General features: G+C 47.7%; 1 protein-coding gene across 3 annotated transcripts in view; it reads left to right on the top strand.

Moving 5' to 3' along the window:
- Window positions 1–19,010: 19,010 nt before the first annotated feature.
- The window catches only part of SEC14L1 (SEC14 like lipid binding 1), a 43,166-nt gene continuing 35,002 nt past the window's right edge, over window positions 19,011–27,174 (top strand). The window contains exons 1-2 of one of the 3 annotated variants that reach the window (XM_068413173.1): window positions 19,011–19,088; window positions 20,702–20,792. In XM_068413173.1, the coding sequence (XP_068269274.1) occupies window positions 20,730–20,792 (63 nt within the window). In that variant the 5' untranslated portion in view covers window positions 19,011–19,088; window positions 20,702–20,729. Of the gene's footprint in view, window positions 19,287–19,427; window positions 19,644–20,701; window positions 20,793–27,174 lie in introns of those variants that run through there. The other 2 variants (XM_068413175.1, XM_068413174.1) reach the window with 2 other exon arrangements.

The following is a 27,174-nucleotide window of genomic DNA, read 5'->3' as shown; positions in this document are numbered from 1 at the left end:
TGAATTCCAAACCTCAGTTCCCCATGTCGTAGGGAATACTGATAGGGTGGTTTCTTTACTTGAGCAGATTGTAAGGCTTTGTTGGAAGTTGCGGACTTTGCTCTCTTGTTACGTCTGTGATTTTATTTGCTGTTTGGTTTTTCTCCTACAGCTGGCGAGTTCAGCTGGGGTCACAGCTCAGGCGAGCACGTGCTCTCGCAAGCGTGGGAAAGGGAGCGGGGAAGGCCTGTGCTGTGAGCCTGTCACCGAAGTCATCCTGCTTTCTGACAAAAACTCTTTGCCAAAAAAAAGCACTTTTCCTGCTTGTTGTTGGTGTCGGTGGGGTGATCTGGCTCACAGCAAGGTCACCCCAGATGGTTGCTCCTGTGTAACTGAGGAGCTGTCAGACAGTGGGAAGAAGGTGCTCCTTAAATCAGCTTTGCCATCAGACTGTTTTGCTCGTGGCCACAGCTGATCTGCTGGCAAGCGGCAAGCTCGCTCAGTGCAGTTTGGGACAAAATTAATATTTCATTGCTGCTGAAATGGGAGACCCTCCCTGCCCCCAGTCTCAGCAAAATGCTTCCTTTGCTTACCCTGACCTGGCACTGGCATTTGTCAGGCCCATCTGTGAGCTGACTTAACCCAAAAAAGCAGCAAAAACAAGCTGAGGAGAGAAAAAATAAGAAACTTTCTAGCATCTTAATGAAGTTATGGGAAGAGCTAACAGTTTCCAAGGTTGGGAGGGAGAGGAAGGACTCGTGTAGTTTGGGGGAGGGAAAACTGCTTTTCTGCCCCGCTTTCCTCCCCACTGCAGTGGCTTTGTTTTGTGGGGGAGCTCCGCTGTGCTGCAGAGACCGCAGTGTGCACTGTGGCCGTGCAGAAGCTGCCAGATGCTTTATTTCCAACCAGATCTTAAAACCAGCGGCCCTGCACACCAGCAGCACCTGAGCTGGAAGGATGCGATTGATGTGTCTGTCTCGGGAGCTCTAATGCTGTTGCTCTGCCCAGTTTCGTGCTGTTTTAACTAGATGTATGAGGTGTCCCTGATAATTTTAGTGGGGTGTTAATGTGGGAGCCTAATGGTTTAACAAGCTCACTGTGAATTCTTTGTGTTGCACCTCCTCGTTCTTCAGGTGGTGAATTTTTTCCACCATACCTCTTGCTCAGCTGATTCTGCCAGGGTAACCACAACAGTATGAAGTATATTTTTGAAGAAACTGTGCCTTCTCAGCAGAAATGAAGCAATGTCTCTGGCTCGGGGCCTTCTGGTGCCAGATCCGAGTGCTGCGTCCCTGTGACACAACACTCTGGTTCAGTACAAGCTCACTTTGCCGGCTCCGATATGCTCCGAGCGGTCTAGGAGGTTAACGCTGTGCTGGCAGGCTTTCTGTTGGCCACATGTCTGACTTCTGCTGTCAGCATCAACCAACATAAGCTCTGGGCTGTGTATTACAGCTGTTTCAGCAGAAATGTGGTCATGTTCCCATGCAGCTTTATTTTACCATGACGCTGCAAGCTTGAGAGTAGCCTCCTCCCAGCTGGGCAGGAGATTGTGTCAGAAGTATTGCTTGGCACTGGTATGCTGTTGGAAGTTTTCGAGGTAGAAAAGCTATCGGGAAGGATTTTAAGGAGAGCTGGGGGTGGGATGTTGCTTCTCTTAGATGCTTCAGTTGATGCTGATCCAGAGAAGATGGGTGTGTGCGGGGCAGCAGTCTCCAGCTTTAGCTGGATTTCTGGCTAACTCCCTGACCGGGTAACGTCTCCTGCACCGAGCATCCGTTCACCAGATGCAAAGTCACATGCTTTGAATTTGCAACAAATTCTTCCTTTCTGCTTTGTCTCCTGATGTTGAACTGACCCGGGCAGAGCTGTCTGACAGTCTTGGGCTGCAGTTAAAAGACATTTCACTCGTGTACTGCTGCAGACTGACATCCTTTGTTCAGTTTATTATTTGAACAAGCATTTCCTTTTGCTAATGCCACTCTTCTCTGGGTTACAAATCGGTATTTTCAGCCACGTGGGCTGTCAGAACAAAGCATATGGACCCCTAGATCACCCGAGATACAGTGATTGCAAATATCCTGATCTTAGAAGTATCTTCTAAGCTTGAAGAATCTTCATTTTAAAAACAAAGTTATTTGTCTGACCGAGGATTTTCCTGTCAGCTAACTTTTAAACAATAAAGCATTTTCTCATTGCAGCTAACATGTAACCATTTGCAGGAGGGCCCTGGATCACGAGCTGTTTGTGACAGCCTTGTGGGGTCTGACTGCCTGGTGCACACACTGAGCAGCTCTGACGCCTGTGCCCAGCTTTCCCTGCAGCGTGCTTGCTGTGACTGAATGTCCTGCTTGTTTCTTTTCAGGTGGCTGGACCAGAAGATCGTTCTTCGGGATGGTGAGCGTGCTGCCTTTGCAGTTTGGTTGTACCTGTGTGGTCTTTTTAGGTTATAGAAAGTAGTTTTGCCTAACTAGATGGTAAACAGGAATAAAATCCAGTTCTCAAAGTTGACTTTCTTCCTTTCTTCATATTTAATCCTCGCTATTGTGCGTGAACAAAGTAGAAAGATTTTTAACATGCTGCAAGTGTGCATGCAGGCAAGTAGGCATATAAAACTACTTCTGCACTGACACTTGTGGCTTGTGCCCGGGGCAGTCACACGCTGGAGATGTGTCGTGCTCTCTAGACCTGGTGCTCTGGGGATCTGTAGGGATAATTCAGTCTCTAATTCAGCAGTGCTGAAGGATTTGAGCATCTCCCCAGTGTGCCAAGCTCCCGTCCCCACTAGAGGGTGCGAAGCTCCACAGAATGGTTGAATTTCACTGAAACTGGAAAACTGGGAGACTTTCCTCCTGTAATCCGATGGGCAGGCAGCGAGGCCGCAGCGGCATGACGTTCCTGTTGAAGATGCCCATGCTGTGCGTTGGTACCAGCCCAGTCTGCTTGTGCATTATGCAACCATCAGCTGGGCCCGCCGTGCGCTCCATGTGATGGTGCTTGGCCCTGGCCTGGGGAATTACTCGACAGCAATGTGTGTGTGTGCCCGGGTAAGGCAGCTCTGCTGCAGGTTCAATACAGTTTATGACTTCCAGTGATGGTACCTGGAAGAGGTTGCTTGGAGGGTTAACTTGGATATGCCAAGTTCCCTTTCCTTCCACCTGGGTAGTAAAATGTACCCTTGCTAACAGCAAGGAGTAACTTCTCACTTGCACTGCAAAGAGCCTGGCTCCTAGATTTGCTTTCAGAAGTAGAGGGAATTCCTACTTGATCTGCAATGCTCCCAAGCCCAGCCTGTGAAATGCAGTGAAGTAGTGCTTGTTGCTGGGTTAATACAGGCTGTGTCCGTGTTCCCTGTGCTCAGCGCTTACAGGAAGTGCCGCAGAAGCTGCTCAGCTCATGGTGGCCACGCTGGCTCCTTGGGCGAGTACAGGATTTCTTCCTTGCTAAATTTTGCCTCCAAGTGTCACATTGAGAACAAATTCCTGAGCAGAACTGAACCCGGCCCCACTCCTGAGCAGCACTGGCTTTGCTGCAGCACTCGCAGTGCTTGAGAAGGCGTCTGCAAAGAGATGGGCATCTTTGTGAGTACGGGACTGCCGCGGCTTGAGATGCAGAGGAGCGTACGCTGCTCGCTGGCCGCTGTTACCGCGTGGGGTCCGTGGTCATTGTGGAGCTCTTATCTTTACATCCAAGAGGGGAGCAGTTCTTGGCTGAAGGATGGTGTCTATGGGTTACTGCTCCCACCACAGCTGGCTGGGTGTTGGGGTGGGGGCTGGCTGGAGAGCAGTGGGGAGGCAGCCAAAGTGGAGTGGTGCTCAGGGGCTGAGCAGTGTGAGTGCTGAGGGTGGGGAGGCGAGGTGGTGCCTGTGGGAAGGGCCGTCCTGCATCGGCTTTTCTGCCTTTGCTTTGTTTTCAAGGGAATTTTACATCTTTTTGACCTTTTGGCTTCTGCAAAAATAGTGTCAATGTTCTCTTTGAAGGTTTTGGTTCAGAATAGGTCAGCAAGGAGTTGGTCATTGTGTACCTTTAAAAAAATGTGCTTTTCCCCAGCTTCTCCTGGGAGATGCTGTGTCTTGCTACGGTCACACTCACATGACTGCCAAGCGTGGTCCCCAGCCTGTCCCAGAACCTCTCCCAGGCCCTTGCTGTGAGAACAGCCCAGCGGCTGGAGTCATGAGTTGCACTCGAGGCACTGTTACAGGAAAAGCCTCTTTGGGCTGACGGGTACAGGCAGGACACAGCCTTCGCCGGCTCGGTGTGCTGAGGTCTCTGCTTAACCAACAAGCAAAGTGGATTAGAGATTGTAAACAGCCTTCGTTTGAGGACAGCACAACCGGCCTGGGAGAAGTGGGTCAGTTGGGTATTGGGGGCTGTGGAACTTGCAAATTGTGCTTAAGGATCTTACTTGTTTATCAGCTGAAGTGACTCAAATTGCATTGTAAAAGTGGCTTGTGCCTGTCTGGAGCAGGGTGAGGCATCCCCTGTCCCTGCTCCAGAGCCTCCCATGGCCTCGGGAAGATGAATGCACCCGGGTTGCCTTATCAGTTGCCCATTTGGTTTTCCTACAGCTTGAAGCTGCTGTGAGCCTCTTACGTAGCAACTGAGAATTTGTTGCCACGACAGAGTAGGCAAACACCCTAGCCCAGTCAGTGTTGGTATCGAATGGATATGTTTTGAAGCCTGTGCTGTTTTACTAGTTTTGCCCACTAACTGGGCAAAATTAATCCCTACTGTGGTTAGCTCCAGGCTCTCCCAGAAGGGAAATTGTTTTTAACCCTGTGGTCATCAACAAGGTACTTGTCCCCCTCTCCCTCGCTGCTCTCTCGTGCGTGTGTGAAGGTGGGCAATGTCAAACAGCTTGTCTTTTCCTAGAATTTCATGTCCCCAGCATGTTGGTGCTGGGCAATGTGAGGGTGGCCGAGAGCCCCATGTGAGTTGCAGAGGGACCCAGGAGAGGTGCTGGTGGGGATGGTGGGTGTCCATGTGTGAGCTGCACCCAAACGCAGTCTAGCCCCTGCAGCAGCGCTTTGCCCCAGCTCTCCAAGCACACACCATTTATTTTTCTTCCCTGGCTGTGAAGGAGGTTATGTGCAAAGTGCTTTGGCCACCACTGTGGCTCCGTATTTTGCAAACACAACCCCACCATCGAAGCATGAGTAATTGTTTGGAGGAGCCTTGTCCGCTCTTTGCACTCTGTGCGCTGCGATAAGGTCGAGCCATGCACTTGTTTGTGCCATTTGCAAGCTGTTCCTTCCTGAGTGGGTAAGAATAGCTCACCTCACGAGTACACGAGTCTCCAGAGCAATGAGTTATCTGCTTGGATGCGCTCCCCACGCTGACGGCGAGCCGAGAGGAAGCGTGCTTTGTTGGAGCAAGGCCTTTGCTTGCTGAAGGGAACGTTGCTCTTTGGCAGGTCACAGTCCTGGTGGACCTCCAAGCGCTGCCTTCCCTCCCCACGTGGCCCCTGGGTCTTTGCAGCTTCTGATCCATCTCTGGCTCTGTCAGCCTGCTTGGAAACAGCTCTGTGGATGGAAGCAGCCCTAATCCTTGGCACGGGTGGGTGGGCTGCCTGGCGGCAGCATCCAACCTGTTCTTCCAGCCCCAGGCAGCTCAGCTCCCCTCTGCTCTTCCCTTGCACTCTTGGGTCCCCATTTCCCAGCACATGGGATTTCTCTGTTGGTTTCACCCTGTGCCCTATCACGGTTCCTCTGGCCACTCTGGGGACATGGGGACGGGAGCTGTTCCAGCAGCCTGGCACCACAGGGAGGGAGCTGTAGCACTTGCTGTGCTCAGCTCGGGCTGGTACTTCTTACTCCTCGCAGGGTGCTGACGCAACTCGCTCGCCTGGCAGAAAAGCATTTTATTGTTGCTGGATTAAGGAGCTAGGCTGGCCCACAGCAGGTCCCGGTGGGTGCTGGGTGAGCCAGACCTCTGCCTTTTGGCAGCATCAAGCCCTTACGTCAGCTCTGCGGGTCGGGGAGCTACAGCCTCGCTGGCTCTGCTTGTCCTAGCCTGCTGCCTGTGCACAGCTTTCTCGATTCCTCCATTTCTGACTGGTGAGGTCATGTTCTGCACCTCCTGTGGCTTTTTGGAAAAAATTCTGCCCATTGTGTTTTTCTGGGGGAGATTGGGATCCGTCCTCAGCTCTCCTGCAATGTAAACCCAGGGCACTGAGCACAGACACTGCTTGCAATCTTCTCTTCTGCTTCTAACCACGGAACTAGGTTTTTAAATGACTTCTCAGTAGTTGTTCTTACAGCAAGGGAAAATTGTGCTGGACTTGAGGCCCTGGAGATCTCACTGCTGAAGGTCAGCCCTGAGCTTTGCCAGCATCTGGTCCCCACTGAAGCTGCCCAGCAGCACTGCCCGGGAGAGCAGGCAGCTCTGCCTTGATGGCAGCCAGATCTTCAGCACAAAAATGGGTATGTGTGTACTGAGTGCAGGATGGCAGAGTCAGGGCACTTCAGTTTTGGGAAACATTGCCCTTTCCGACATCCAGCCGAATCCCTTTCCCTGGCAGGACAGTGCCCCAGCCCATGCCTGCGCAGGGCTGTGATACAGTCGCTGTACGTGAGGATCAGCCATGGCACGGCAGCATCCATGGGGAATGACTTGGCTTTTCAACCCATTTGGATGTCAAACTTCTTTTGGGAGAAGTAAAACTCCAGGTCAGGGCTATTGGATACAAATTCTCTACAATAACTTTTTTTTTTTCCCATAACAGACAGAAAAGGAAAAAAAAAAGTATCTCAGTTGGAGAGCTCTGGTCGCAGGTGCAGTAAAAGCAGTCAGTGCCCTCTCTGCTGCACTTGCAGACAGTGGTGATAAGAGATAGGGCCACACACAGCTCTCCAACGCAGCCTGATAAGGAGGTTTGTGCTTGATAAAGTCTGTCTATCTAACCTGCTGGCCCAGAGCAGCCACGTTCATCTTCTTTTCGGACTAGTGGGTGCAACAAGGTTAGGACATGGTGATGTTGTGAGTGTTTCTTCTTACAGTCCTTGATCCCAAATTCAGTGCTTTAGAATTACAGTTTCTTCCTTTTTCTTTAAAGTTTCTGCAAAAGAAAACACCCAAACCCTATGAATTTGGCCTTTTTTAGGGTTTTCAGTGTTGGAATTTCCTGTGGAATAGAAAACCTGGACATGGCCAAGGGGTCATAAAAGATGTGTGAAAGTAAAACCTGCAGCGAGGCACCCTGCTCTGCTGGGCTCCCTTGATTTTGCTGGAATCTGTTTCGTGCTCTCACCTGGGTTGTTTATTTTTAACTGGTCCATGCACAATGTTCTGGATTTAAAATATGTGCCCTGTTCCCTGAGCGAGAGCGCAGCCCCTTGGGATGGAGGAGAAAAAGGACCTGCTGCTTCCCACAGCCAGCTGCAGCGGAGAGGGGTGCGGAGCGTGAAACCCTGCGGGAGCCCAGGGGTAGAGGGTGGATGAAAGTGCCCTTCCCCTGGCCACGGGATAGAATAATGTCCGATCCCTCCCATGAGACATCTAACGCTGAGCATTTTTCCTCCTCGATGCAATGCAAAAGAGCAGTCGGTGCCTTTGGCCGCCCGTGGGAGCCCGGCTCGCTCCCGTTTTACAGATGGGAAAAGCAAGATCTGTGTGGCCCGGCTGGTGAGTCCCTTTTGTGCAGACACAGAGCAACCAGCTGCTGTTTCTGGTGCTCTCCCCTCCCGGAGCTGCAGGCAGGAGGCCTGAGGCAGGGTGAGGGGAGGCAGCTCCGGGGCAGGAGCATGCAAGGGATGGGTCCCAGCTCCGGGGCAGGGAGGCCAGTGGGACCGCCAGTGCCCCGAGCCCTCCTGCGAGATTCTCCATCCAAGGGCATTGTTGCCAACACTGTGACCCGGCTGAACAGGCACCAGTGGGAATTAACTCAAGGGCAACCACGCGCTCGCAGGCGAGGGCTGAGCGGAGCCAGGGCTGCAGCTGAGCCGATGGGAGAGGGGGAGAGGGAAGCGAGGTTTGTGGGGCTGTGCAGGGATGGTACTTGCTCTGCACCACTGGTCCCTTCCTCGTCCCTCTCTGTGCATGGCCTTTGCCACACCCCGATACCGTTTTGCGGGGTAGAGCAGAGGAAAAGGACCGCTGGGGCCGTGGTGGATGGTGCCACGCTGCCTACAGCCACCACATCCCTGTGTGCCTGTCCCAGCTTGGGCATGTCAAGCCCAGGAGTGACAATGGAAGGTAGGTCAGAGGCCAACTGTGTCCTCCGGTGCTGGATCCTGGTACAAAGCCAGCTGCAGAGCAGCAGCCAGGGCCATAACCCAGCCAAGTGAATCCTCCGTTGGCTGAGCATGAAATGGATATTTATGTGCGTAAGCACCGAATCAGTCAAAAAAAACGAGGAAGGAGGCAGAGGGGTTTGCATATGCACTCATGTTTTACCTTCACTTCAGACGGGCCAAACCCTCCGCTCTGGGGCTGGGCTGGGAGGAAAGCCGGACCCCATGAAAGGAGAGCAGGTCCTGCATGGACCCGGCAGATGTCCTGGCTGCAGCGAACGGGGCGGGCAGGCAGCTGCCAAGGTGGGGCGAGCTGGTGAGAGATGGGGAAAACTGCTTCAACCTCCAGAGCACGTCCCAGCAAGTGGCTTCTCCCCTCGCACTAAGCTGTCAGCCCCAGTAGCCATGAGGCCACCTTGCTCCTCTGCCGGGTCGGTCCTCAAGAGCCAGCCAGGAGCCAGCACCACGCCAGGAGCCTGGCCGTGCTCTCAGGCCACCTTCTGCTCTCCCCTCCCCTGCTCCTGGCTTGAGCTTAGGCTGGAAAAGCTTTGAGGTCTGTTCCCAGCAGGCTGGACCTTGGGCTGGGACAGGAACTGGTTAATGCTGTCAGCGTGTTATGCAAAGCATTCAAGTTTGCATTGTCGGAAGAGGAAATGTCTGTACTTTCCCTCTGATTTGTACAGGAACTGGAAGCACGGAGATTTGGGGCTGGGGCCACTTCTGCTGAGTAAACAGCCAGAGAACAGCCTGGTTTCCACCTTTTCTCCCTCTCCACCACCCTTTGAAGAGGCTCCGGCAGCTCTCTCAAAGCTTGACATCTGGGAATAGTGCTAGCAAGCACCAGTCCAGATCCTTCCACTTGGCATCGCTCAGCCTTTCGCGAAGGTTCACCTCTGCTAAGAGGCTGCTTTTAGCTGCTCCCTTGAGAGCAGTTTTTAGGTCTGGCTGTAATATCATCTTCCTTCAGCAGCCAATATAGCCCTCCGGTTACTGCTGGAGGCTGCAGGAAGGTCACATCGGGGTGTCTCCCTGCCCTGACCTCCATCACTTGGGCCCTTAGTTCCCCCCTGTGCCAGGACGGCACGGCAGGAGCTGGCCTGGTTTCAATCACTGTGCTGAGATGATGGAGGATGGGAGCAATCAAAGAAAGCTTAAAATTATTATTATTATTATTTTTAATCTGTAGCTAAGAAATCTGCCACGGCTCCAAGCTGGACCTTCCAGCCAGAGGTGAGCAGGCTTAATTTGACAGCTATTTCTTAAATATTTAAAAAGCTGCCTGGAATAAACTGAATGCTTCCGAGTAGTGACCTAAATACCACTTGCTGTAAATTTCATTAGAAAGTGGATTTGTGTGCCTGCCAGGAGCAGGCCACTTTGCAGCTTCATTGATCTGCCCAAACCATGTGCTGTGCAAGTGCCTTCCTCAGCAGATTTTTAAAGCTCTCACTGCTGCATGCTACTATCCCCAACTGTGGCTTCTTTCCTTGCTTTTCTTCTCCTTTCCTCTCTTTTTTTTCTTTCTGGTGCAAATGCATCATTTGTTTACTAATCACGTCGCATCGTTAGCTGCACGGAGTCATCCCAGCAGCTGAGAAGGAAAATGTCACTCTCCTTCAGCTCGCTTGATGTGCTTTGCTCTCAAATCCCCGTCCCATGCTGTAGAGGCCAAAGGCATTGCAGAGCTGCATGGTCTGGCCCTGGGGCATGCTTGAAGCCCTCTGCTCTCCAGCAAGGTCACCCGCGGTTCTGACACCCCCTCGAAGAAGCTTCCTTCCCTTCTGCTGTCACCAAAGCGCTGTCTGTCCCTGTGCAACCACAACTTTGGATCTCGTGGAGAGGTGTGACGGTAGCACAGATGGCATATACGGACTCTTACTAGGGGAAAAATCCCTGGGGAGATGTGGTACTGCCAGACCTGTGGATGCACGAACATGTGCATTTCCCCAAGCCCGAGCAGGGTCACGCAGCTGATGCTGAGCTCCCTTCCCGTGGCAGAGTGGTTGCAGCCCTCCTGCCCCGGTTGAAGGTAGTGCAGGGGGGCTCCATGCAGCCACCACGGGGATATAGGGCCTGTGCAAACCTTCACCTGCTCCTGTGTTGTCAGACATGGGGCAATTGCCTGGTTGAGCTGAATTAATGGGTGAGGGGAAAGGGGATGTGTCCCTGTAGCCCTGAAATTGGGTACCCAGCCCTGCCTTCCCCCTGGGAACCCTGTTCTGGGGCTGGGGGGAACATGACATCCCTGTTCCCCTGCCACTTCTGCCTTTGTCTCTGCACGAAGCTGATGGTCTCGTGCATACCTCCAGCCTGGGGATAGGCCACATAACAGCACAAAACCCGACGTGTTTTGGAAGCCCCACAGCTTTGCCATGGCTCGGGGAGGGTTGTGCACCCTGGGCACTGCATACGGAGCAGGCAGACTGCAACTGAGGCAAAGCAGCAGGAAATAAGGGACTAACCAACAACCCCATCCTACAGGACTTATGTGCTGGCACCCTGCAGGAGCTCTGACAGCTCTTCCCAGTTCACAGCACATGGCAGAGCTGCCTTTCCAAGAGGAGCTTTCCTATGCGAGGATAGTCCCAGCGCTGCCAGGCTGGCACAGAAAGCTGATGGTCCTGGCAGCAAGGCCAAGGTGGGCTTGGATTCAGGAGTGCACGCCCACATTGAAGGTATGTCTAAGGGAACTTGTTGCACCTCAAAGAAGTGTGTCAAGGGAGGAGGTTGGAGAGAAATATCCCCCTCTTCTAACCATTGTCTGTGTGTCTTGCTTATGGCTCAACATTGGGAAGAGACGTCTGGGGGGGGGTTCTCCAGTGCTCCTCTTGCTGTATGGGGGATGAAAGTGGGAAGTAATCCCCGTGCTGGAGCCATGCAGCACAGGGCTGTCCTGCCTCCTGCCCAGGACTGACACAGAGCGGACTTTCTTGGGCTGAGTTTTGGCAAGATACTGGCAAGGCTGATCCAAAGCAGCAGCAGCCTTTCCGCTGCCTCTCCCTCCCCTTTGGCCGCCAGCATGGGCGATGCCCAGGCGCAGTGAACCCGGCTGTCCTCTCCGCTGGGACAGGGGCTGCTTCACCTCCGCTATACGATGGTGATTTATTTTCAGAAGTTAAACCTAGGGCTTGAACAAAGAGGCCACAGCCCGGGCCAGCAATACGGGCTGTCTTGGCGACAGGGCTTTGCTGGCTGTCAGCATCCAGACAAGGGCTAAAGTAATTTCCCATAAATCTGAAATGCTCTGCCGGGTTCCTGGCTTCTCAGCATCTCTGCTGGAATCGCCTCTTATTTATTTGCCTGAGATCTAAGGAAATATGCACTTGTTAGTGCCGAGGAAAGGGGTGGGCAGGGTGCAGCTGCCAGGGGAATCTGGTTTTAGGTGTCAGGACAATCACCAAAGCAGCAGTTTCTCTTTGCAACCCATGAGGGGGTTAAGTGAAAAATGAAATTTCTCTCTATCTCCTTCCTTGTGCTTTCTCATCTCCACCAACAGAGCTGAAGATGGGGGAGGATTTTTTTTCTATATTTAGCTTTGGAGAAATTGCTATAACTAATCGGCTTTAGGATACTGGGCTCTCTTTTTTATTTTATCTTTTCCTGTCACTAAGACCTTGTCATGTGGCTGCGGACTGCGGCTCGCTGGCTCTCTCTGTTTGCTGGGCTCAGGCTTTTTCATGGAGTCAATTAATAACCCGTAAAAATAACACCTCCAGCTGTTCCACTTGCAGCTGCTGGGCTGGAGTCTAATTATGGGGCCTTGGATCCCAAATCCTGCTTTGCATGTAAAAGTGCCAGTGAATAGGAGCAGGCGGAGGAGATGGCAATGCAAAAAAGGAATGCGGTTTGGGGTGCTATTTTTAGCCTTTTCAAGCCAAATGTAAAAAGACCCTTAGGCTGCTTGTGTCCTTCTGAATCTGATCGTATGCACAATATTGTTCCCATGGCACAGCAGCCAGGGTGGGTTGGATTTTATTTTTGGCAGTTAGCTTGCCTACATTTAAAACCTCCTTCCGGGTTAGTTTGAGCAGCGCTGCGTTGATGTGACTTACATGCACGTACGAATGGGTTTTTTTTGCATTCACCTGTAGTTCTCTGTGTGTTGCTGAATGTCCCAGTGCTGGATGTGGCCACGGCAGCAATGGGGAGGGAAGGCACGCAGTTGCTCACCCAGTGCAGAGCTTGCATCTCACAGAGTGGTGGTAAAGGGGTGCCTGAGTCCCCTCAAAAAGTCCTTTCCTACCAATTGAGATAAAAAATGAACTTAGCTGGAGCTCTGGTGGATATGCAATGACCTTCCACTGCTCTTCCTGCGTCATCCTGTCTATCTTGTACCCTCTTCTGCTTCCCAAGCTGGATGTCATCTTTGGGAGAACCTCCTGGGCAGACTTCTCCTCTGCTGCTCTGGAGGCTGGAGGTCCTCCCCTGCTCAGCTGGTGCTGCCTCGACTCCCACCACTGCCATATTCATCTGACCTCATGTTACCTCCTGGGGGCTCAAGACCTCTCTCTCCTTTCTTGCTCCCCATAGAAGTGGTGCAGCAAAGGCCCAGGAAGTCCCAGGTGCACACGATGTGTTGGGGATGGGGCACTAAGGAAGCATTGGGCTTGTTTCCACTCTCTGTCCAGGGAGTTGCACTGGGACATAGCAGTTCTTTTCATCATTGGGCTCTTGCTGTTCTGTTTGATTTGGTTTTGGTCATAAACAAAAGCAAATCAAACAGAACAGCTGTTCATTAGCTAATTTGAAATACTTAGTGGCCACACATTAGGCTGTAGCTACCAGCTTGAAACCATGACTGCAAATAGGCTTCCTGTGCTGGAGATCATCCCCGTCATTAAACCAAGTTATTTTGAGACTGCTGTTTGGAAGCTGCCCTCAGAAGAAAACTCCTACACATCCCACTTGCACTGGGATTGCAGAGCCAGTGCTTGACTCAAAAGGCAACTCCACCTCTTCCTTCTCTGCTCAGGCTCCCCCTGCCCCATGCTGACAGCTACAATGGCCAGGAGGTGAGAAATATATTATCCCTCAGCCCTAGAGAGATGGAGCCAAACTCTTGGCGGGTATCCCTTCAGCAGAGCTCTGCTACCAGTTCACTTATGCAGGGATGGAAGATGCTATCAATCTCTGTTCAATCTTGTCTAGCAAAGAGATTGCAAACGTGGCTTTCCATCATGCGGTACATTAGCCAAATTAATTCCAGGACGGAGAGTCAGCCAGTGGTTCTCGAGGCCGAGGCAGATTAATGCTGCAGCCATGTCAAAATCAGCAGAGCTGCTGCTCGCAGCGTGCCAGCTCCCTGGATGCAGCCAGCCTCCTGCCCAGCGATGCTCCGTCTCACACTTTTCAGGAGCATTGAACTCGCTGGAATCAGTGACACAGACAATTCAATTGGAAGGAACATCTGTCTCCAGATTGCGCTCCCCATTCAGGCTGCTGCTGCTGCAAATGGGTGACATTTTTTATGCGCCTTGCTTGCTTTCTTTAATCTCCCAAACACAGGCATGCCTGCGGAGCACAGGACGGTTCCACCTTCGTGACAAGGAAAAAGAAATTAGCAAGCAGATCAAGCGTGTATAGGAAATAATGAGATTGCCTTGGATACAGGACCGGAATTCGTGCAAAGAATTCTGCTGATCAGAGAAGATAAGCAGCATTTTTATGGTCTGCAAGTAGCATCATGAGACTTAATGTTTCTCAAGTGTTTTCTAAGAGACTCTTGGGATGAAGGCTGCCAGCACAGGCCTGATCCACAGACAGTGCAATTTTAAAAATAAACCCTGAAATAGCTATACTGGTAGTTATTTTGGTGTGCAAGTGCCTCGTAATGTTATGCCTCATTTTCCTTCAGGCACAGGAATAAGCTAGACAGATACATGCACTGTTATGCTGGCAGAGCAGCAGCCACAAAGGCGGCTTGTCCTGACGGAGCTCAGTGAAAGGGTGCAGTGTTTGCTCACAGGGTACAAACCCGGTACTGGTGGAGTCAGTGCGTACTTTAAAAGTAGCTGGATTTGTGGAATACTTTTAATAATAAGTAATTGTTGCTTATTACTCCTCTGGTATTAAAAAAAAAAAATCATCACTATTTTACAGGCAAACAGGGACAAAGGTTATACCTAGTGAGCGACCTAACAGCTTGATTCAAGGCTTGTTGAAGTAGATGACAATATTTGTACTGTCAGGCTCATTAGAAAGGAGGATAGTAAACAGCCTTTGTTTTTATTTTTATAGGAAATTTACTCATCCTGGCATTTGCTGTGCCTCCTGGCTGAGACTGATCTTCTTCTAATGACTGAAAAGTGTCATTGACAAACCGATCAGATCCAGGCAGTCCTGTAACTCACTTAAAAGAGACGCTGGGTCCAGGCTGATCAGTGTGAGGCAGGTACCGGGCAGCTCCCAGGCAGTAGCACATGGGCACGAGGGGTTTCCAAAGGCACTGACGAAGTCAGACGCTTCCTTGCCTGCAGGTCCAGCTCACCGTATCATGAGCACATCTTCATGACCAGTAAAATACCCCAGCAAGTAAGTTATCATCCAAGCATTTTTTTCTCTATACTGGAAAAAAGGTGGTGGCGTGGGGAGTTCCCTTTGACATTTTGGCCCCCCTGTGCCACCTCCTGATGTCTGAGGGATAAAATAATCCTGTGAGAGCCCCATAGGGTGTCTGCTCCTCCTCACACTCCCCCAAGAAGACTGCGCCAAGAAGGTTGATGATAACCTTTTGGGTGTTACAAATATCCAACACGGGTATTGGAATGAGTGTTGGATTTGATGCTTCAGCCAGAATGTACGCTCCGCTGGCTCCTCACGCTTTAATTATTCCTGCACTAGCAGCCCCCCCTGCACCACCTGCTCACTTGTGCTTTAGCACTGAGCTGCTTACGAGCGGTGACGCTGTTCAATGCAGGAAGCCTCGTATGGGTATGGGCTTTGCCACGAGAGGGTGTGAATACGGGCTGGGATGCTTTCCATACGCTCATCCTGATTCATGTATTTTATGAATCAAGACTTAGTCCTATTTGCTAATGTTTATCTCCATAACCTTTGCTATGTCAACGGTGCCTGTGCTCTGATGTCAGCTGCTGCAGTCCAAGTGCTGGCAGCTGGTGTCTCTGGCCACCTCCCAGCCTACAATTCAATTTTCCTATCAGTCACTAGAGAAGAAAGGAAAAAACATGTTTCTGACTGTTTGTGGCATCAAAACATAAAGGGCTGCAGTCTACAAGGTCATTTAAGGCTTTTCTATGCCGTGACACATGGGAAGTTCAGATAAATCAAATAACGGTATAAAGTTAATACACCTTCACTTATCCTGCACTAAACTCCAGTAAACTAAGGCCAGTTTAATCCTGAATAAAAATCTCAGCACAAGAGTTTAATGCCTTCTAGGTTTCGTACATTAACATCACCTCTCTGAACACAGGCCGGTCTGGAGATATTTTTCCCTGTTCCCAGTCTTGTCAATGGTGGAAAACTGTTGCAGAGTGAAAAGGCAACAGTGTTTGGAGTAAAGGGATCACCCTGAGTGACGAGCTCTGGTCTGCTTTCTCATACTGACTTACTGCATGGCTTCTCGTATAGCATGTTGTGAGCCTCAGTATTTATATCTGCATATTGGGATTATTAGTATCTTCCCAGCCGTTACAAAGGGCTTTAAGATACATGGAAAGACTTCTCCTATGTACACCATTTCCCCAGTATGGGCTATACAAGGAGCTTTTAAAAACATGTACATTCAGGTCTGTATCTGGAGGACTCAGCTTGGGTGACACAGTTACTTTGGTTTTAAGAGCAAAGGAGTGAAGGCATTCAGACCACCTCATACCCAGCACCACCCAATACTGGCTCCCCAGACTGACAAGGGAAAAAAAAAAACCTGTGACACCTGGTTAAGTACCTATAAAGTGTTTAAAAATAACAGTGTGTAAACCAGAATCATATGTCCCCAGGGCACAACTCTGTCCCATTAGCTGTTTGTCAGTCATCATGCTTATTTTAGCTGGAAATGTTATCATTTGGGACCTTTCTCATGGTTTTAAAGGTTTAGGAAGCAGGCATTTATTTCAACGTAGCCAGCGGTACATAAAAAATTCCACCAACTCTGATTTACTAGGGAACAGCTCTTGAAGAACTTCAGTATATCTGAACTCAAAATGTCATCCCTCTTTCACATACTTTTAATAAATGTACAGCTTAGCAGCAAGATCTTGAATGAACGCATGTTCTCTCTTGTTGAGGATGCCTAAATCTCCTCTCTTTAGTACAAAAGCTGTGAAGACAGAGACCTGCTGGACAGTAAGAAGCCAAGACCAGTTCGCTTCTATTCACTCTCTGAGATGAAAACAAAAGAAACCAGAGCACGTCCCTGCCTGCTGAAATTCCAGGGGCTTGCACTGAATTACAACAAGGCCCAGAGGTGTTTGGAGTCTTTTCTTGCCTACGTCAGCCCCACACTGCTCCCAGGCAATTGTACTTTAAGTTAGTTAATAATAAAGGATTGACTACCAATAGTTCTCATTAATTTCCACAGCAATATTGCTCGAAACAAGACAAATGACTGGGCTTTGAGTTGTGTAACCAAAGTTCCTAACGTGAAGGAATGCAATCCAGGAAAAGCGTTCAGATGGTGGAGAGTGACCGACCTTGTATAACCTCCCTAAGGCCAAATTTCCCTTCACTAGCAAGCTGCATTCCTGATTTTTGGAAAATACTGGTTGGTTTGCACTTTCAGCCTGTGTCCTCTGGGCTTGAGTCTTCAGCATGCCTCACAGCATTCCTTAAACATTTCACCCACCCATTTATTCATTTATATTCCTTCTAATGATGCACTGCTGGAGATTGTGTAAGGAATATAAACAATAATAGAAAAATTTAAAAACATATTACTTTCCTCTTCTGTGTCTATCTGGTTAAGATTACTGTTTCTGCAGAAAACAGGTGAGACGCCTACCACGATTAGTTTAGACATTAAATTATGGAGTATCACGTTAATGCTTTCACTATATCAATAAACTCCAAATACCTCTAAAAGTCCAAATAAAGCTTTTCTGGTTATATGGCCATTTGGTTAAGTAGAAGAGTGGCAGTCAGTAAGAATTAAAACTTTTCCCAGAATCTAAAGAGAGAAATGTTATGAACAAAGAGGAATCTGAGTGGGCGTAAATTCCTTGCCCTGCTATGCTGGCAGGATTGTATCTCAGGCTTTCAGAGCAGGAAAAGGATGTTACAGGCAAAATGGCAGGGAATATCCATCAGATAAGTAAATCTAATTACAGCGTTACTAGATTAACTAGTTAAATTCAGTTACACGAAGGCAACTGTCCAGGTGCCACAAGAGAAACCAGCTCCAGAGAAACAATTTCTCAACACATTAAACAACTTCTTGTAACAACTAGTTGCAGATCAGACAACAGACTGTTCTTGACTAACTTTAAAAGGCACATGGTTTGTGTAAGAAAGAATTGTAGCTGAATCACTCATTAATAGTAACCGCAAATTCAGCCTTCCTAGAGAAAGTAATGCACCAAAAGGACAGGATAATGACTAAATTTTAGTAGAAAGATTTATTTTCTGAGAGAGTAAGCCAGTAATAAAACATGTTCTGGGTAAACAAATTGCCTTAATTGAAGGGAACAGAGGCATGGGCCCCCTCATTTTCAAGTCCTTATTTTAACACAGTTTGTGATACACTGGTACTGTACAAAAAGTAATTGTATTTCTTGTTTTTAGTACATCACAGTTAAAACCATGCTAGACATGGTCTAAGAACTCTTTCAGACATCCCAGACTGCAATGCACCCCAGGCTGCTGGCTAAAGACACAGATGAGAGGCAGAAAGATGCTCGAGCAGTGACCGAGGCAGGTCCCTGGGCTGGGCCCTGTGCTCCCACAGCGGGTGCAGAGTTCCTGCTGGACAGGGCAGAGCCGGGCACCTGTAGAGCTCCCAGCGGGTGCCGGCCCCTGGCCTGCACACCTCCCCATCCCTGGGACACGTTCTGCATCCCCTCAGATTAGCCTAAATGGGGTGACTGCTTACAGCTAATGAAGTGATACAGTACTTTGTCTCAGGAGATGCCATCAGTGATGCTAGGCTACAGTTCTCCGCCCTTTCAGGACAAATAAACTATGTCCCAGCCAGGTCTTTGGGGCAGTTTCTCTCCCATGCTCGCTCCCTGCGGCCTGGCACCATCACCCTGAGGCACCCAGCGATGCCACCACAGCTGCCCCATGCTGTGGGTGTTACTCTGGGCTCTCCCCTCAGACTCAGCATCACTACCTAACCTCATCCCCTGCTTCCCATCGTACTCGGCACCCACTCGGAGCCCCTGAAGAGCCACAGGCCCAGGCGTGGCTGCGGCCTCCACTCCAGGAGGGATGTATGTGCCAACCCCCCCACACTGAGGGCAGCGATGAAGAGTTTACAACCAAAGTGATGCTCGGGGGGGGCTGTGGGAAGGGGAGGTGGCCGCAGAGGGGCGCCACGTCCCGCTCCCAGCACCCCCCACCCTTGAGGGCAGCCGCTATCTGTGTGTGTGAGGGACAGTGCCCTCACGCCGCCACGGGCACCCGCGCACCACATTGCGCATGCGCCCCTGCCGCACGGAGCCGGCCGGCCGCAGTGCGCAGGCGCAGGGTCAGCGCGGGCAGGAGGCCCCCGCGGCCCTCCCCCGCCTCCCCGCCGGGCGGCCGCGCATGCGCAGCGCATGGCCGGCGGCCAAGCCCCGCCCCCGCCCTGTCACTACTAACAACCCGCGGCGGCTCCCGCCCCCCGCCCCCCCCCCCGCCCCGCTCCTCTCCCGCCGGAACCGGCGCGGCGCTGCCCCACGCCGGCATGAGGCCAGCGCCCGGCCGGCCGTGCTGACGGGAGCGGTAAGGGTCGCCACGCGGGTGCCTGCCTGTCCCTTCCCCTCCCCGTACCCCACCGCTCCTGTCCCCCACCCGGCGCCCCCTCCCCTCAGCCCCGCCGCCGCCGTTGCTGGCCCCCGCGGCGAGTTTCCCTCCGTCCGCTCCCTATCCGCTCTCCGCCGGCTCCCCTCAGCGCTAGCGGCGGCGGGCCGGGGCCCCGCGGTGAGCCCTGAGGAGCGGGCGCTCCCTGCGTGGGGTGGTGGTGGGGCGGGGGGTGACGGTCCTCGGGCGGGTCACGGCGGCGCCGCGGCCGCTGGGCTCTCGGTTCCCCCCGGGGCGGGCGCGTCCGGAGCCCCTGGGCGGCAGCGCGGGGCTGTCCCGGCGGGCGCGGAGCAGCCGGCGGCGAGGCTGTCACAGGTGTCCGCCGGTTCCCGGCCGCCTCCCCGGGGTGTCCCCGCGCTGGAAGGGGCACGGCCGGGCGAGGGCCCCCGGTGGGAAGCAGCGTTGAGTTTCTTTGTTGTGTAACTCTTTTTGTCCGAGGATCGGAGAAGGGTTTGCGGCTTTTTTTTGCTGATTCAGGTGGGTTTTTTTTTTTTTAAATGCAGAGTAGTCATGGGTAAATTCCTCTCTTGACTAGGATGTCGGGTGAACTTTCTTGTGACTCTTGAATTTATTGTTGGCTGCTTCTCGTGTCGGAGGAGCTGCGGTGCCCATCTGCCGTGCTCCGGAGCTGGAGTTGGTAACGCTTTCCAGCAGCACTGTAGATAACGTGGGAACACATTAAAAAATAAAACTAACTTACTATAATAAAACCATTTCTCTCTAAAATGAGCCTGGCTTGCAGCCCGTGGTTTCATCTCCAAGTGCTGCTGCCAGTATTTTTTCAATTGCTTTCAAGAGAGTTCAGGTCGAACACTTTGCTGGGAAAAGCAGACACGAAGCCATTGGAATAGCTCCTGTCTGTTTTGCTGGTGAATTTTTTCTGGCTGTATCTTGGAGTTTTTGTAGTTTCTCTTAAGTTTTTCTGCCCAGCTCTCTCCTAATTTTCTCTCCCAAAAGTCTTAATAATTTGATTTGGAAATGATGAAGGAAGGCCTTATATCAGTGTGCTGTACTAATCCATTTTTTCCTTTCTTTATGAAAACGAGCGTTTTTAACACTTGGTATATTTTTTAACCTTTTTTTTTTTTTTTTTAACCAGTCTCAATTCAGAATAACCTGTAAGCAAGGCAGCCCACTTACTGTGCTGGGGGCTTTTCTGGCAGTGCTTTCTGCTTTTCTGGCAGTGCTTTTCTGCCTTTAGCTGGGATGTGTCAATGTTTGGTTCTCAGCAGCACAGGAACTCTCACCATCCTGATGAGGAGTCATAAAGTGTGTTGAAGATTTGTTACTAAAACTGGACTGGAAGTATGCTAATTTTGTGTTGTCTTAGGAAGAAATGATAAGTCATTTCTGACTAAAATACACATAGCTTTTCAGGGCTTCATTGCATCTTGCGGAAAAAAAAAAGTCATCAAGGAATTGTGAAGGATTTCCTACAGAATTGCTAGCGTGGTATCACGCACAGAATAATTGTAAGAGAAGATTGAAAATGGCTTCCTACATTTGACAGATGGTTTTAAAAATTTCTTTTTCAGGTTTGAGTTGATCTTACTAACTGCAGCTATGGTGCAGAAGTATCAATCCCCCGTACGGGTGTATAAACACCCTTTTGAGTTAATTATGGCTGTAAGTATTAATTTTTGCTGTAATTTTCTTTCTTGACAGTTTTCCTTGTGTTGCTAAGTAGTTACTGGGCTCCATTTGATAGGTACTATAGAGCATACAAATCTGAAATGATATACAAAATATGAGAGGTATGTGTTTTGGTGGTTTCTTCTCTACTCAGACTATTTTTTTACATAATGTGTTCTTTTTTTCTCCCAAAGTTTAGATATAGTTCATAGATTTATTTTAAAGTTACAGCAAAAGCGGGCTTGAAGTGTACTTCCCAGTTGATTACTGGGAGCAATCTATTCTAGCATGGGAGAAAGTGTTAAGTACATTGATTAAAAGATTGTTGTGGTTACATCTTCATCAGTATTAGAGAGCGTGGAGAAAGCCGTGAAAGTAAGGATAAGCCTGTACGAAAGAGGAGAAAGCGTTCTGAGCATTGGTAATCCTTTGGTGGGGAGGGAAAAAAAGGTTGCTACAGAGGCCAGAGAGATGAACAAAAAGCCTTCTGGGTGCACAGTTGCTAATTTGTGTGCTAGTGTTGCAAATAGTAAATAAAAAAAAAGGAAGAAAATCCTAATTAGGTTCCCTCTTCTTTCTCTCTCTACCCCCTCTCCCTCCCTTTTTTCTTTTAGAAAGAAAGGAAGTAGGTATTTGATATTTTTAAGTATATTCAGCCAAAACCACAGCTGTGTGGCTCTCATGACTTATGAAGAGCAGTTGAGGAGAGCAATCAGGTCAGGTTCTACCTGATAAGAAAGTTAAAACTATAATCGAAATAGTAATTGTTTTGTTTCACTTGCTGAAAATACTATGTTTAATGGCTTCAGAGGAGAGTTTTAATAGTGTTCCTAGTGTAAATATTTAGATAGATCACATGGTTTGGAGTGCAGAGTTCCTTACAGAAGTGATCCTTTGCAGTCGCAGGGCAGAAAAGGATTAGAGCACTCTAAGGGGAATACTTCAGCTTCTTTTTATCTTATTCCTGAAACCGCCTCCAGTATTACACATGCAGGTCTTGCTCTTGCAAACACTTCAAGGCAGAGAGTGGTTATTTTCATGAGTGGTGAAGAATCTGACTGTGATACATTGAAGGTCTTTTAGGACCTGACTACACTTACTGACAGCTAGGCTTCAGATGGTTTCTAATTTAAATTTGATTGTGTGTGTAACTTTGGCCTTCAGTGAAGTATACTGGTTCTTGTTCTTAGATCAGTCAACAAAAATGAGCTTCTTGGACAAAATTCTCTGGCTGTTTGCTGCACTGATGAGTCTTTACCTTGCTGTTGAATTGAAGGCAAAAATTCTTTTAAGTTATTTCTTCAAGGATATTTTGAGTTAAAATGCTGACATCAGGATTTTTCAGAGTGCTTTATTGCGTGTAATTAGAAACACTTCTGACTATTAATATTAACTTTGAGTTCTCAAACTGTTCTGTAGCTTGGGGGCAACATTTGAAGAATAATCTTTAACAAATATTAAGTCTTTTCTTACATGAAAGCTTTTTTCTCAATTGGAAAGAAAGAGGATATACTACATATGCAACTAGGACAAAACAATAGTTGAAAAATTAAAACAGTGAACTAAAGATGTTTATGAAAAGAAACAGCTGAACAGGATGCTTTCTGAGACTAGAAGTTTAGATTAGGGATAATACGTATGATTTATTTTGTCTGTGTCAGGGCAGAGAGTTATCACTTGAACTTGTTCGGAATGTGATCACTGAATGAACATCCTTCTCCTGCCATGTCGCTTGTGTTATGTTACTGGTTTTTAAAACGTGTAGAATTCCTGGTGGTGATCTATCAAAACAGGTCATGCATTTTCTGAAGTATGCAGAGGAGTGCCTCCAGGAGCCAAATTCTTTAAAGAATATAAACAGTATATGATAGTTTCACGCCTTTTCTTACTGTTTTCCTCGGTTTGAATAGTGATTGCATAAGCTGATGTATTTCTGGAAGGAATATTCCTGTCAAATATTGTGCTCACTAAAGTGGAAGTACTATGTTGCATATTCTCAACAAAAGCGCTATAATGTTACTTTAACTGTATCAGTGGCTCTTCTGAAATGGTGAACACATCCTGTATGTACCAAGCTTGAATTTAAGGCACCCCGAAAACAACCTTAACAATGTGTTTTTTATGTTTGAGTTTTTTCTGTCTCTCTCTTTCATATGCACCCAACCTTTGAGAGAATGTGTCCTCAGATAGAGGTTTTAAACCTATACACCAGAGATGCTCAGCTGTCAGTAAAAAGCCTCTTGAAGAAACCTTTGGTCAATGTGGCAGCCGTGTTCTTCATGTCGAGTTGTCTAAAAAAAATCACTGTTTCTAGCTTGGGTCTTGTTGTGTGGGATCTAATCTTTGTCTTAAGGTGCTGAGTACTTTTAAAAATTTTATTTGGAAAATCATCCTCCATTTCCTAAGAGTTTAATGGAACTGAAGAGATAATTCCTTCTACAGAGTAGTAATGAAGATCGCCAGTGTCAGAGAAGCCCACGTGGACTGTAAAGATTTCCTGGATGATGTGTGTTCCAACTACAAATTTGCACTCATTAAGTCAAACTAATATTTAACTTTCAGATAGAGAAATCAGCATAAAATTCTTCTTTTCTATAAGCAACCAAGTGAATGCCACTTGCAGAATGGGTCATTTACACTACAAACTTCCTATTTGCCCACTTTTCTGTTTCTGGGTTTCAAAGAGGTGCTTGAAGGAGAATAAAGTACAATCAGCATTCCATTCATGCTGCTCTAGCGTGTTTTGAGAGAACTTTGTTCTCTCTATGAAGGGTGAGTGCAGCTATATTAAGACAAAAAAAACTGGCTTTAATTCCACTTTGATCTAAACCAAGATTGACAAGGCAAGTGTTATGCAGACAATTATGATATAAAGACTTTTAAAACAGATACAGTGAAAATTCTTTTTCTAAGTTGAATTGGTGTTGAAAATAAGTCTCTCTTACACTTCTCCACTGAAATCCAAAAATAATCTTCCGAACCCTAATGTATCTCTGTGACAATATGTACTTCAAGGCACAACCCGTTTATCTCTCAAGTCTGCAAGAGAATTGGTGAAGTACTGTTGTAGGTAGCGAGTTGGGAGATCCATCGCTGCACGCTTCTTGCCTGCCTTTATCATAAAAGGCAAGCTACGTAAAATCTAATACAAGCTAGATCCCCTGAAGATTTCCTTTTACTGGCGAATTGTGTGGTTCCAGATAATATCTAAGTCGCTTTGACAACAGCAAGAACTGGATGCAAATCTTTTAATGAAACTCTCTCCTGAACTTGAAAAAATTCAAGAATCTTAGGCCAGAAATTATCACATTTTAGTTTGACACGCCTAACACAGGCAATATGATTTCAGCAAATGGTTCCCAAATGCTGACGTGATGACTTTTGGCTGCTCTGTATCTGTCATAATCAACTTCTTGAAAACTCTGTGTGTATATATATATATTTTTTTTTAAAAGCCCAAACAGCCAACTTGCACAGCTGTTCATCAGACTGAATAGAATCTTGCCTCATTTTTCCTCCTGTTCATGTTGAAGTTCACGTAATGCTGGAAGCAGCTGAAATGTGAAAAAATGACTGTTTACTTAGACTCGCTTGTCAAGTCACCAAGGTTAAGTATATTGGAGAAAAACTGAGAAGCTGCTTTTACAAAACTTTTAAAGATGATAGATTCATTTTTTTATATTAGCTTAGAGATTCACATTTAAAGTAATATAGGGACTTTGATGAATAAGTAGTTGTTAATGTTAAAAGGCAGTTAAGAACTTGAATCTTCAAGCTTTCTTAACACCCGAGGCTGAAATTAACATTGGAGATTCACAGCTTGTTTTCAGTCTGACATGGATTAGATAATTCCCCTTGAGTTTAATTTCCAAAGTAAATGTAAATAATGAATGATCAGTTACTATGGCATTCCAAAGGTGGAATTTATGCAAATAGAAAATAAGTGAGATTTTTGAAAGAACCATGTTGAATTGAACCATTGACTAGAGGGTTTTTGCTTTTGGGTTTTTGGGTTTTTTTTTTTAGTTTCTGGAAGTTCTGTGGAAAATGTATTGCTCCTCAGCCCATTTAGAAAATGTCCTATTTACAGCCACAAATGACTTTAGTTTCAGAAGTAAATATGAATAGTAACACAACTGAACACAGCAGGTGTGCTCTAAACCTGTCCTGTTCTGTTTAGTCAAATCAATGTAGATTTTAAGAACTTGTGGCTTTGTGAAAACTACGATTTTCAAATCTGCCTGTGACGGGAGAGAGACTTTCAAAGGTATTTTGCAGTCTTTTGAATACCTAAAATAATGTTTCCACTTTGTTAAAGTAACTGGCATTTGTCAGCTTCCGCTGCTGCCAAACAGTGAAGAGAAGTCTGCAGGTAAACTAGTCATCAATGTCAGGAACTTGCAGTTGTGGAAATAACGGATATGATTTTTATTTTAAAATAAAAATAGCAATTAATCTTGCACTGCCTTGAGGCTGGAAATTACTTCCTTCCAAACAACATAGGCTCATCAAAATTCTTTAACAAAAAATTGTCTCACGTTTTTCCTTTGTTCTGATAGAATATCTAAAGTATCCAAAGCATGAATCTTTCATTCTTAATAAGTATAATGTGTAGTGCCCTTCTGATTATACTGTAATTTTAATGGTTCAAATTTGCTGCTTTTGGACAACAGGCTGAGTGGCTTGCTTTGGTTTTCTAGGTCTGAAAAAAATCAGTGTTTAAGGTAAATCTCCATGAATTAAAGCATCCCTAAATCACAGGAGAGTAATAAGATTGTAGATGGCATAAATACGCTTCAATGATAGAATAGATTAGAAAAAATTTATCTCTTTTTTTGGAATGAGAAATCAAAGTATAATCCCTTGATCTAGATTGTAATGAGTTTCCTGATCAGGCAGTACATCATGTTTTCATTTTAAAGGTTATTACTTTAAAATGTCATTTTAAAAAAAAACAAAACAAAACAAAACAAACTATGTATCAAGTTGTGCCGCACCTGCTCATAAATCCCCACAATTTTTATTCCTTCTAGTCTCATTTTCTTGGAAAAAATGCATTCCACACACATCACGTGAAGAGGGGCTGAGAGGCCCATGAGAAAAAGGAAGCTGTTTTCCGAGTGCTTTTGAAAGCACAAAGGAGGCTCTAAATGTTTAGAGAAGTAATTTATTCTCCCGATGCAGTGCACCTTCTTGAGGATTTGTCTTGGACAGTTGAAGCCTGGGGAAGGGAGCAAACCGAGTGTCTGCTCCTGAAACCACTCGGCGGTTTCCCCTTCTGTGTGTGACTCCCTGACTCTCATCTCCTTTGCTTCCTGTCTTTGTTGAACATTCAGGCTCATTTGCTGCTGGAAACGCGTTGGTGAAACCGCGGTGGAACAGTGCCGTGTGTGGATTTTCTGATTTCTGAATAAGCGTCTGCGGTTCAACTGCTGCTTTATGTCGTTGTTGATGGTCTCTTGTGTTAGCACACGTTGTAAGAACAAACGAATTTTTAGCCACTTGTTTGGAATGAGCCGTGGTTAACAAACATAAGAGTTAAGTTGAGTGCTAGGGAAAAATATTGACTTAGCAGCCTGCTTACTGTGCAATTTATGTGTTATTTCATGGAGCACTTAGATATTTCCATGGCTAGCTGTTTCCTGTTTTTTGTGGGCAAACACATGACCTGACTGTAGCTGCCAGCTGCAGTTCTCTTGTTCGCCAAATGCTTTTAGTCAGTTTTTTTAACAAGTCTTTTTACATTTTCAAAGCTAAACCACCGCTACTGTCAAACTCTGAAAGGTGTCAGTAGAAAAATATGTATCGAAACAGTTCTTGTTGCTTTGTTCTGAAAGCACTCCAAGCTTTTCACCCTTCGCAGGTGTTTTAGCTCTGAGACTGGTGTGAAGTCGCTGCTCTAGGATCTGTTGATCAGCCAAGTGGTGTTGCCTTTGAGTTAAAAATCTCAAAGTTAAACACGTGGGAACCCGGCAGAAAGGAAGTGGTTAACATTCTGCAACGTCCTAGGCACCCGTGATGCTACAGTTATGATCTGGAAAAGGTAGAACTTCATGCTCATAAATTAACGTGTGGTTAGCCATTAAGAAGCATGTGTAAAAGGCTCCAGAACCCCGTGGGAAAGAGATACGCTGTATATTTTTTTTTTTGTTAATTCTAAAAATGTGTCCAATGAGGAGCCAGAGGTTGCTTAGAGATCAGAGACTTCGGCTGCAGACGTTGAATGAGATGTTTCTGTACGGCATAGCCAGTTACGTGCACCCCCAGCACGAGCAATCCGCGCTTCCTGCTCCTGTGGAGCTCTTACTGCTGTCTTACAGTGGAGTATTTGAGCTGCTGTGCTTGTAGGAAACAAGCACACCATGAATGAGGGAGT

This window comes from Nyctibius grandis, chromosome 15 (assembly GCF_013368605.1).
Source record: "Nyctibius grandis isolate bNycGra1 chromosome 15, bNycGra1.pri, whole genome shotgun sequence".
In the NCBI taxonomy this organism is placed as follows: Eukaryota; Metazoa; Chordata; class Aves; order Nyctibiiformes; family Nyctibiidae; genus Nyctibius; species Nyctibius grandis.
Note: the sequence above shows the minus strand (reverse complement) of the source record. Positions and strands in the feature narration are given on the sequence as shown.